General features: G+C 38.8%; 1 protein-coding gene across 1 annotated transcript in view; it reads right to left on the bottom strand.

Moving 5' to 3' along the window:
* The window catches only part of LOC137196027 (unconventional myosin-VIIa-like), a 59,984-nt gene that overhangs the window by 36,974 nt on the left and 10,403 nt on the right, over positions 1-12,607 (bottom strand). The window contains exons 4-10 of the mRNA XM_067608801.1: positions 6,611-6,724; positions 4,966-5,118; positions 3,336-3,520; positions 2,224-2,345; positions 1,434-1,576; positions 1,191-1,304; positions 80-233 (exon numbers count right to left, since the gene is read on the bottom strand). Of these exons, the coding sequence (XP_067464902.1) occupies positions 80-233; positions 1,191-1,304; positions 1,434-1,576; positions 2,224-2,345; positions 3,336-3,520; positions 4,966-5,118; positions 6,611-6,724 (985 nt within the window). The remainder of the gene's footprint in view (positions 1-79; positions 234-1,190; positions 1,305-1,433; positions 1,577-2,223; positions 2,346-3,335; positions 3,521-4,965; positions 5,119-6,610; positions 6,725-12,607) is intronic.

The following is a 12,607-nucleotide window of genomic DNA, read 5'->3' as shown; positions in this document are numbered from 1 at the left end:
TATGTGAACAATTAGGTTACATATTACAAAAGCTGAAGGTTATTGTATAAGCTAACTGTATGTGTGCAGTGAGACGTACCCTCGTATCGGAGGTTGCCCATGTGCAGGATGGCAGCCAGTAGCTTTGAAATCTCCCAGTTCTCAGTCTCAGTGAACATGAGGACCTTCATGGCTGACAGGATGCTGGAGTAATCTCTAAGATCGTCACGACCGTCACACTGTGTACATTTACCCTGGAAGGTAAAAAAAACCCAGAGAACTTAAGATGATTATTTTTAGCCATGCTAACTGCTCTAAAGATGTCAATGTCTGTCTGTCAGTTGGTCCGCATCTTTGCTCCAGACTGAAATATCTCGACAACTGGATTGTCAGGACTTTTTGTACATATATTCATGATCCCAAGAAGATGAATCCTACAGACTTTTATGATCCTCTGACTTTTCCTCTAGCGCCACCATGAGATTAACGTCTGTGTTGTGCATTCATGTTCCCCTCAGGATGAATTTTTTCATCTAGCCCTTAATGTTTATGACCAAATAACGCATAATTAATGACATTCCCTTCAGCCTCAGCTGCACTTTGTGGGTTTTTTTTGCAAATTAGCAAATGTTAGCATGCTAACATGAGAAACTAAGATGGTGAACATGGTAAACATTAAATCTGCTAAACATCAGCATGTTAACACTGTCATTGAGTCTGTTAGCATGATGAAATTAGCATTTTAGCTTCCACTAGCTGTGTTTGGATGCTTCCAGGGAAGCGGCTGTGTGCTGCTCTCTATCAGGGGTACATTTGCCAAACCAACCACTATGCTGGTTTTGTTTGTCATCTATGATGTTAAACAAAATATGTTTTTTGGGTTTTCAACTGTTCAAGCAATTTGAATATGTTCACTTGGGTTTTGGAAAATTGTGACGAGCATTTATTAGATTTCTTCTTTTTTTTTTTTGCAGGCGTCATGTTACCATGCTAACAAGACAACATGCTAGCTAACTGTGAGCATGACATGCTAAATATAAGTATAGATAAAGTGAAGTATTGGTACTAGTCAATATATCATACCACACTGGAGGTGAATGATAACTGGGGACCAGATCCCAGTTTAAAAAAAAAACCAACTCAATAATGACCTCATTTATCAGTCAATACACAGACTCATAAACTGGTCTCACACACAGCTGTAAACACACCATGGTGAGGTAGGAGTAGTCTGTGGCGAGACCCAGGCCCAGCTTGGCCTTCATCTCTGGAGCCATCCCCCTCAACATACAGTAGAAAACATGGTAGTTCCTCTCATCTGGAGCCTGGTGGAGAACAGAGAGCCAGAAAAGAAAAGGAGAAAAGTGAGTTGAAGGAACCACTGTGATCCTTACTGACACTGAGGATATACTAAATCTACAAAGACAGGTGTAAAATGTGATCCGGTGTCTCACCTGCCGGCACACACGAGACTTCTCCAGCAGGTACTGCTCTATCTTGGCTCCTTCGATGGCCCCTCGCTTGTTGAAGTGGATATCAATATACTTCCCAAAGCGACTGGAGTTGTCGTTACGAATGGTCTTGGCATTTCCAAAGGCTGAATGAGTTGACAAAATCAGACAGTGAGGTGACAGAGGAAGAAGCACAGGAATAAACACACATCAAGCTGGGAGAGGAGTCTGACAGTATACAGCTATAGCGCAACTAGAGTCATGTGATGTTTGACAGTGTACAACTATACAGGACTGATATCGCAAAAAATGGATTAGATTTGACATCTGAGGTACAACGTTCACTCTTGACATCGGAGCACTTTAAGGACTTCCTGTACAGAAGAAAAGTCCTTAAAGTGCTCAGAAAAAAACTTAAGTTTGAACATTTCCAATTCCATGCAAACTGGGTACAACTGCATCTGCTGCTAATGAAGATCATATGATGTGAGCAAAAGCTCCAGAACAGCTACTTAATGTAATTTATGGTGAGATTGTTTTCTTAACTTCTGTTCCCATGGTCAAGACTAAACTTTGAGCTTCAGCTTTTAATCCAACGTGGCTGAGAAGTCCATAAAGTGAAGATCATGTGACACGATCTAAAGCTCTTGAGCGGACTTTGTGGTGAGATTGCTTTCTCACACTTTGGTTCAACTTCTGTGTGTACAGATTTGCATGTACACTTATGAAAACACACAGACACCAGAGTAGGAGATGGTAAATGATTTTTTTGTGTCAAAGCACCGCAGCTGACCTTCCAGGATGGGCGTGGCCTCCAGGACTTGCTGCTCAATCCAGGAGTGTTGACCACTGATGGCTGCGAGGAACTGCAGAATCAGCTTCGTGCTCTCAGTCTTCCCAGCTCCGGACTCACCACTGTCACACAGAGAAGACTGTTACACACTCATCTAATACACACTCACACACACTCTCTCATCGTCTCTTGTGGTTGTAACAAACAGGATTTCGATCATTACATTGCTGGTGCTGCACATCTGCAGTGCAGTGTCACCATCAAAGCATAAATCAAGGTGAATTAGCTCCTCTCAGTCCGTATACATGCAGTGTTCTCCACAACAGAGCAAACTCACAGGTTCACAATCAAAAGGAGAGCCTTGACTGGCTTCATCTAAAAATAAAATAATGTCCTTGTACAAGCAGCGCAGAAGTGAAAATCATGCAACTGGACATATTTCTCAGTCAGCAGTGTAATTTCCGCTGGGGATGGGGGATACATGTCTCTCTCACTTTCCAAAATTCAATTTTTATTTAGTCCTCTGACTGTTCAGCTGCAAAAATCCATATGAGAGAAGAGAAGAGCTGATAAAAATGTTGATAAAATGCTCTGACAACAATTAAGCTTAGCTTAGTAATGAGTAATTTGCAGGTTTTTTTTCGCCCTGCGTTTTGCCTTTCAGGCAACATACAAGCTGCCTTGCCTTTAATGGTGGAGGCTGTGGAAGCTTTATGCAGCCTGAGAGGAAGCTCTGCAGACACTGATTGTGCTCTGCATGATTTTTGGGTAAAAAAAACAAAAAAAAAAACTTTTGGTCTATGTTTTTATTTACAGCCTCTCTTCTGCCGAAAAGACGCTCAAATTATATATAAATCAAAGAAAAAAGGACAGGACTGTTTGCAGTGAAGATGAAACTATCTCATTTTCTTTCAAGGGTATGTCAAGGAAACTAAACAGAATTTTAAGTCTATGATTTTATTGTGTCACACACAACTGTCAACACTCAGCTTTCTCTGAGTATTCAAAGGTTGTTTATGTGAATTATTGAGTGGGTGTAATCCTCAGTACACACACACACACACACACACACACACACACACACACACACACACACACACACACACACACACCTGATGATGCAGCACTGGTCCTTGTTGTTCCGCTGCATGTTGAAGTAACAGTTGTCTGCTATGGCGAATATGTGCGGCGGCAGCTCGCCGATCTTCTTATTGGTGTAGAGGCGGATCTGGTCTGGAGTGTAGATGGGCAGCAGCTGATAGGGATTGACTGCGACCAGGATTGAGCCTGTATATGTCTGCAGGAACCAAAAGACAGAAGAGTCGACGTTTCAAACACTGACAAGAATATCTCCACTTACAAGATGTCTTTTTATGCAAATCAGTGCTGTCATATTTTCCCAATCACAAGATCACAGGATAATTAATTATGGATATCATCTTACTGTATTCGTTTCTCTTTGACTCATTGGCATTTGTTAATCAGGGTTAAACAATTACAGCTTATTTTACTCTAATTAGATTATTGCTCTAATTTGACTGATTAGAAAATGTGTCACATTTACAAAGTGACTCAAAAGTCCTTTGCATCAATCACATGACACTGAAATTCTTGAAGCTAATTTACAATTTCTAAAATTAAAGTACTTATAGAAATACAGTATATAAGCAAAAATCAGCTACCGAGTACATTAGAAAGGATTAAAAATCAGTTATAAATAAGGCCAGAAACCCCTTAAAAATTAATCTTTGTTTCACAACTTTTGTCTCATTGTTCATTGACCTCATGGTGTCATTTTATATTATTTTTAACATCTTAGGACCATTAAGGAAATCAATTTAACATCATCATTGTCTTTTTTTTTTCTTTTTAAATGTCAGTACAGTTTACAAACCTTCTGTCTGACTTTGGCCTTCAGCTAAATATAAAATTACATCCACGGCTGCTCTTACCATCCGCAATTACAGCAGTGATGTGTAAAATACAAACAAATATACAGAAAGAAAAAAAAAGAAAAGTATGTTCGGAGGATCGTAAAACTGTGTTAGCATAGTTTACTTTCATACTCACCCTTCCACCACAATTTGTCTACACAGAGAGAGAGAACAAAACAACCAAAAACCATTATAGAACTAACTGGGACACAATCTCAAAGGAACACAGCACATGTTTTCAGGAGATTGTCCCTTTGGTCAAATGAGCTGTTAGACGATATCCACCAATATCCACCGATATCCACTGATATCCACCTTAAACCTATTTAAGCCTGCTTGGCCTCTCGGCAAAGCTGCTACACAGGTGTGACCACAGATCGGCTTGTTTCGAGTGAGAAGAAGCTGATAAGGTGTAAACCCTGTTACCAAAGTAACCTGTATGATCAGTGCATGTACGGAAACATCTGACAGCAAGTAGATAGTTAGTAGCTGCTGTCACTTTTATGTCTGAAATCCCTCTCAGCACTCAGTCAAAGAGCAAGGTGGGGATATTCTTTTAATTGTGTTATTTATAGTAACAAGTAAACTCAACTGCAGGGCATTAAACGAACACATAAACAGCTTAACCTGAGTAAGAACTTAATAGTCAGGGTACTACCAGCATGTAAATATAGTCAGTGAGGAAAGCTTGGAAGTCACACTCTCTCTCTCTCTCTCTGCACCTTGTAAGTCCTCTTTAGGTATGACTATAAACATTTGAGTACTGTTCGCAGGTAAGAGCTACAGCGGTGTCAGAGGGGGAACTAACATAGATGACGCGTTCATTGTAGCGGATGAGCAGGTTGCGGAGGATGCCGGCTTCGTTGAGGTCACCCAGACGGATCATGTCCTCCACCCCATGGATGGACGTTGGGTGCATGGGCTTGATGTTGGTGGCATTTTGAGGGGAAATCCAGTGTTCCTGAGTGAGATGGGGAAAAAAAGGATTAAATTAGAAAAGACTACTGATGTGATAATTTTTATAAGGGCAGGACTGAGAGAAAAAGGTGCAATTACAAATCTGTCTGCTACTTCAGCACCACAGACAGCACCATGGATTAATCAATACACAGCACAGTTAGGCTATTGATATTTCAGAGCCATGGTTGGGCCATAGATTTTAACACACAAGCCTCAGTCAGATAAAGCATCAATGAGACAGGCAGACTAGTAGGTCTGCACTCTGTCTACTGCTAGGGGATGGAGAGGGGGGATGGCAGGTTAACAAGGGGGTTGGCACCCCCCCATTATCCCTCCTCAAATCGCCAGCTGTGATCTACCCAATGGTAAATATAAAGTAGTTCAAGTTCAAGTCTCTACCTCAACAAACTACAAGAGTAAGACTACATTTGTTTGACAATTTGACATTTGTTCGCTAATGTTACTGCTTATTTTTCAGATTAAACTTTACATTAATTAACAAATATCAAGCCTAAAAAATTGTGACAGTTACAATAGTGGTACAAAAAACAAAAAACAAAACAGGGTCTGGTTTGGGCCCCTTGTCACGTTTCAAATGTCTACTCAATAAGTTTTTAGCAGTTCCACCAAATTTTCCATCTAAACTTCTTACATGGTTTCATTTGATCGACTGTTTGAGGCCCAACATGTTGTACTTTTATGTGAAAAATTAAGATTTATTTGATGTGATTTGATTTGATCTACGGCAAGTGCAGTGGGAAGGAAGTTGGTCTGTAAATTGTGATGGATGTTCACAAAAATTTCTCGTCTTTGATTTCTCTCCCAAATAGGTTTGACATACAGGGTGTGTCTCTTGCCCCTTTTGACTTCTTTTTAGCCATGATGCCTCGTTTAGTGAGTACAATGTTATTATTACTGAGAGAGGTTTGTTGTACAGATTGTAAAGCCCCTTGAGGCAAATTTATGATTTATGATATTGGGCTACATCATTGAAATTGACTTGAACTTGACATGAGAGATGGTGGCCTTAACTACAAAAATAAGATCCAAATAAACTGCAATCCTCCTTTAAGAATAAACATGACTAATGAAAAAATGTAGTTACTGAAACAGTTAGTAGTAATAAAATAGATATGTATTTCCTGTAAGTAGAATATGTGTAAATAAAGGTTTGATTGATTTTACTAAGGCTTATAAAGGCATAAACTCAGTGTAGCTTGAGGCTAAAAGCAGCAGTATCAGATGGATTAAAACAAACAGAACACCGGCACTCACAGATCAATAGTCTTCTCATTTATTGTTGGCAAACTAAGGCTTCACATAGACCACCATTTTCATTTTACTGATTCAAAATATACAATAAAAAAACAATGGTCAGAACTATTTCTAAGTACACAACAGTCAATTTAAACAAAACATATGTATATATATATTATTTAACACAATGCGAATACAACAGCACAAGATTCCTTTGTGTTTTGCTGTCGACTCACCCTGCCTTCATCATCCAGAACCTGGATCTGTCCAGAGTCGCACAGTTTAACCACGGCTCCCACAGGAACGTCAAACTCTCGGCCCGTTTTAAGGTCCAACCACACATAGTCCCCCTGGATTACAAAAGCTCTGGTTAGATACAGCACCAAAATGACATTATAAAACCTTTTTTTTAAAAAAAGAAACATTTATTTCCTATTTTGTGTGATGTTTGGAGTGACTTTGGGGTGTGAGGTGTTTGTTGTGTGTCATATGAGCAACGGGTGGGAATAAGGTGAGGCCAGAACAACGAAGGAGGGAAGCAGTAAGAAAACAAACAACAGTGAAGCTAATACCCCTTTCAGACTGATAAATGATGCCTGTTTGCAGTCAGTGTGAAAAGGTCAACATGTCTTATCCAATACTGCTCACTTCTGGTATGAAAACATGAACACAAGTGTCTATTAGGATTAGGAATTTTGCCTAATATAATGCCTTGAGGGAGAAAAACTAAACTGAAACTTATATTTATATCCTCTGTATTTTTATGTGGGGACTTCCTGGAGCAGATAAAGCACCAAAAATAGCCGATTATACCTTTTTATACCCATCATGTAATTCATTCTACTATAATTGTAGTATTTTGTGATGATTTCATCATGTATGTTGAATAACTGGGAAATATCAAAGTTGCATCACACACTCAGAGTCACCCAGTTTTTCTGCTGCCAACTCACTCAATGGGAGGATTTAGTCTGAAAAAGGCTTAGCCTTTACCTCCTGCAGCCCACAAAGGGATGATGTAACCCCCTGACCTTAAAGCTTGATGTTGTTTGGGAGGGTATGTAACACTGGGTGAGGTTTAATTTTAGTGAGGTGGAAGGAGATTTGAGATTTGACCTATCAAGTAAATCCATCCCTGAACTAGAAGCGTGCGCTCAGTAGAGTGCAGATCTCCGCCAGGTGTGTCTTGGGGGCATGTATGTATAGTCTCAGTTTTCTTTATGATGCATAGAATAATTAGTAATGGTATTATAACCCAGCATCCTCCTGGGTTCGCCTAACTGTATACACTTAATAAGGTAATAAGGTAACATAAGTCCAAATGTCTAAATTTAAACATTTGTTATTTATTTATAACATTTTGCTGTAAAACACCACAAAATAAAACCCTTCTCTACTTCCCTCTCCCCTCTCAAACAAAGAAGAGTTGAATCTCACTCCCGGCTCCCTTACAGTCAAGATGGCGGCGAAGCTAACAATAACAGGAATTTATTCATCTCATATCATGTTTAACTTTAGCGGATCATAACATAGCAGGTACGGAATTAAACTGCAGATGCTGCGATTCAAGACGAGACCAAGCTTTTCTATTGATGACAAAAGCCAAAATGTAGCCTGCACCAGATTTGTTTTTAGCCTTGCCGATTGCCGGAAATGCCTTTTGCTGCAGTTGTTGATCTCTTGCGCCTCCTACTGACTGGTTAAGAGGAATGAGGAGTCAGCAGTCAATGGCGGTATAAAACGGGTTATAAAATAGGTTTTTCAACAATAGTGAATCACTGCAACCACGAGAGGTCCTTGAGCATACAGTCATGAATGTGCACAAAAATATTAGGCTAATGGGTCCGGTAGTATGTAAGATTAGCTGCAGACAGAGACACACACACACGACCAAACACATGATCATCACATGATAATTAGTTGATATGGAAGCAGCTAGAAGTCATAGATTATGTCCCTTTGATGACTAACCCTATAAATACATGTAAAAACAAGTGAAAATGTCGGTCATCAAGAAATTTGCACCTAAAAAAGAAACAATTTGTTGGTATTTCTTGTGAATTATCTTGTATGATGTATTGCATTGAGACAACATGGTCAAAACAACTTAGTTTGACATTTACTGAACTCATTATATCCTCTTAGCTTCTGTACAGATGAAATTACTTTACTGGTACGATGAAGATAAATAGTGTATCTTTAGATAGCTAGACAAGCTGCCATTACTGTGGTGACATCAGACTTGAAAACCCACATATAACAGTTTCACTTGAAGCACTTTGCTCAAGAAATCCGTTCAGGAACCGGTTATATGTTGAAGATAAAGATATCAAATACCATTAAAATAAAGGTTATAATCTACAAGACTTTTAAATGAAATGTAGTCCCCAAACCTCTGCTCCATGATTAAATAATTAATTTAACTTCTCCATTAATCATCATGTTTTGAGTGGCTGCTAATGTCTTGCTAGCTTGGCGTCACATTTACATCCATAACATCTATTTCTATGAATTCAACTTTAACAGTATCATGTGTTTCCAGTTTTTTATTAAATAATGCATTTTTTTTTTTCTTCTGATCACAGTTTGATGATTTGAATCATACACTAGCAAGTAATTCCCACTGGGTTTAATGAGTTACTTCACACAGCACTTTCACGTCCAGACTGTTGAGGTCGGACAGATGCGGTTCGTTTTCATGTTTCTGCATGTCCATGATTTATGTTTATGACTTGAATCTGTGTGCTGTTGTTTGTTAGTTTTCCTGGTGAATATTTATTTATGTTATTTTTTCCCCCCCGAATCCTATCAAAACCAACTTCAGACAAGTGTTTTGAGTCTGAATGACTTCAGCTTTCGTGCAGACAACCTTCATCTGTTGATCTTGATTAGTTCTGCTTTCACTGTCTGTGTTCAGTAATGGCACTTGAAAGAGCAACACATAAATCAGCCCTTTGATTCGACTATAGGCCACCATCTAAAAATACCCCCAGCTCATCACAGTCCCCGGTTTGTTTAGATGCTCAGCATAAAGAGGGCTGCTGGCAAATCTCTTCATAACAGAAAACACCGCAGCATAAAGTCGAGTGCTCATCCCGACAGTCTAGACCGTGACCTTAAGGATGCTATTTTTGCTTCCATTTAACAACATCCAGATGTCTCCTATTAAATGAGATTCATAGCTGAGGCTCTGAGCTGAGATTGAGACAGCAGAGTGTATCTGAGCCGTACCCTGCAGGGGAGTGAGGCGCCGGGATCTAGTTATTGAGGAGAAACTATTGATGGGCTGATATGGGGTAACCACAGCTGACTGAGACATGCTGGCTTCTGCTATATTTAGTGTGCTGAGACTTGGGAGTGCTAGTGGTGAATAGTGCACATGTAGTTTCCCCATATGTGGTGTCTACATCTTTCTTTTTTTACTCGCTTCTACCTGCATATGTTTAAATTTTCATCCTCTTTTTTTAATGCCTAATTTGTAGCATTTAAACTTCATTTCAACCTCAAACTCAGTGGCTAGTCCAATAAGACAAATTCAAGACCTTAAATGTTTCTAAACGTACCAAAATGTCGGACTGTATTTTGGGGATATTTGCATAAGAATAGTAGGGTAACAGTGGTAGTTATGTTTTAGCTCCCGTCTCTTTAAGGCAGCATCCAGTGAGCCCACTATGTTCGGGTTGGATAGCTTCTGAAAGCCGCCCCCGGAGTCATAGAAGAATTCAATTCTTTTTCTCATTCTTTACTCGAAATAGAAACTTCTCAAATATATCAGTACATGTTCAAGCCCGAATCAGATCTGAAATATTCAAAAGGGGACGACATGAACAACCTTAGGAACAAACTTTGATTTGTGGGCATGCACGAACGATCTGACGTCAGGTCTATGAGGAATTAGAGGTGACTGCAAATGAAGTGTTCAGAGCAGGCTTGAAGCCCTGGATTTTGATTCTCAGGGGGCATTTTTACATACGTTCACCTCATGTTTTGGAACTTTGACCATGTTTAACAAAAACATCTAACATTATAACAGTATATAAATGACAGAAAATCACAAAAAGCATGATATGTCCCCTTTAACACTCCTTTGCTGTATTCTTGATACCTTGAAGTTTTAATTAGCGTTTTTTTCTGATTTTGATGTTGCAACAATCCTATTAATTTATCAAGTTCCATCTTATCTTCTACTGATATTATAATTGCCCTCTGCTTATCTGGCTTTTAAGCCAATTTTATGCGACCAGTGTCACCAAAAGTGTAATGCAGTGAGGTTGGCAGCCTAACGGAAGAATGGTGAAGTGAATCCAGCAGAGGAAAAAAGAGCAACCTTCTGCCTCCTTCAACAGCTACTAATACTCAAATGCCCTTGAGTCAGGCCCTAAAACCCCAAAATGCTGCTATGTAGTTGCTCAGAGGCTCAGACTACCTTATGTGCTTAATTGTTTACTGTAAAACTAGACTAAAACTGTGTGTAACAGGAACTGAGCAGTCTATTGTTCTTCCAGCTCTGTCAATCCTTCACGCTTAACACTATATTATAAAACTGGTCAGACATTTGCTAAAATGTAGGCACAAGGTGATCACAAGCAGCAGATGTCAATTTACACAACATGACATATCCCCACTTCTGGTGCAGACAGTAAGTAAAAAGACAAAATTATGGAGTCAAGGCTCATCTATAAGGGTCTATAAAAACAATAAAGAAGATGGACAGAAGATGGCTGCCTCTAGCAGTGACTGTCCAATCATAGCTTAGCAACTGTAACTAGGCCTGTCAATTGTCAATGAGTACATGGGGCTGTATGACATCAACACTTTTCATATATTTTGAGAGTTTGGGGAGTCATGTCTTTTTTATCACCTTTACGAAACAGGAACAAAAGTGTAAGAAGTGGATTAAACCATGTGCTTATCTGCTCTAAAGTAAGCATCAATCATTAGCATGCCAGGCTAAATATCTTCAGGACTGGAACATCCACTGACTGGGAACCAAGATGCTACTATATCAGAGTTAAGGCTAACATCAGTGGCTCTGTCTGGATTTTTTTACTCTCCAGCAGCTCTAGCCAAACTTCAGTAGATGGTGTTAAGTTTGCCAAACTCAGTGGTTATACCACATGGCCAAATTCTTTTCTATTGAAAAAGTGAAACATACTGTTGAAAATACAAACATTAATGCATAAATCTAACCTCTCTGTTGCTTGTCCAAGTATGTTTTTCAAATAGTTGGTAAGGGTTGTTTTAGAGGAAATACTATTTAATTAAATTTGTATTTATAATACTGTATTCTACAACTAGGAATAACTAGTTCTATTCTGTAATACATGAACAATACTGCTTCTTTAATTTCATGTCTTCTACTGTTTATAAGCTGGTGAGGATGCAGAGTTTTTTCCTCGGACATGTAGCTTTAGCCTCAGTGTTTTAGCATTATATCATGTATATAACCATCATGTGCATATTTAAAATGCATGTAAGGATTTTGCTTTTAAACTGAATCAGCTGGAAACATTAAAAAAGTCAGCTGGAGACAGTGTTTTCAATCAACTCACTGAGTTTTAGTGTTAGCATGAACTTACCCTAGCGTGCTACAACTGATAAAACATGCTAGCCACAATTGTCATTTAAGCCAACAAAGTCCACGGTTTTTAGCTAGAAATGAGAAACTGCTTTTCTTTGTAAACAGGAAAGGAGTTATACATAAAAACCTAATTAAATGAACACCACCACTGCTATGGCACAACAAAATAGGAGAATTAAATATGGACTCTTAAACAGTAGATCTCTGTCATCTAAAGTTGTATTAATAAACAATCTAATATCAGATTATCATATTGATTTATTTTGCCTTGCTGAAACCTGGCTGTGTCATGAAGAATATGTCAGCCTAAATTAATCCACTCCTCCCAGTCATATTAATTCTCAAATTCCTCAAGGCACCAGCTGAGGAGGTGGAGTTGCAGACATTTTCAAGTCAAACCTAATAATCAACCCTAGACCTAAACTTAATTATAACTCATTTGTTCTTAGTCTTTCACACCAAACCTGGAAAACATTACAGCCAATTCTATTTGTTATAGTGTACCATCCTCCTGGCCTGTAGTCTGAATCTTTATCTAAATTCTCAGAGTTTTATTTTTTTTAAACTTCTTCTTAAAAACTATAGACCTATATCTAACCTTCCATGTCTCTCTAAGATAGCAGATAACAGAAAAAGCAGATGCAATCAGTTG

Source organism: Thunnus thynnus, chromosome 13 (genome assembly GCF_963924715.1).
Source record: "Thunnus thynnus chromosome 13, fThuThy2.1, whole genome shotgun sequence".
Lineage (NCBI taxonomy): Eukaryota > Metazoa > Chordata > Actinopteri > Scombriformes > Scombridae > Thunnus > Thunnus thynnus.
Note: the sequence above shows the minus strand (reverse complement) of the source record. Positions and strands in the feature narration are given on the sequence as shown.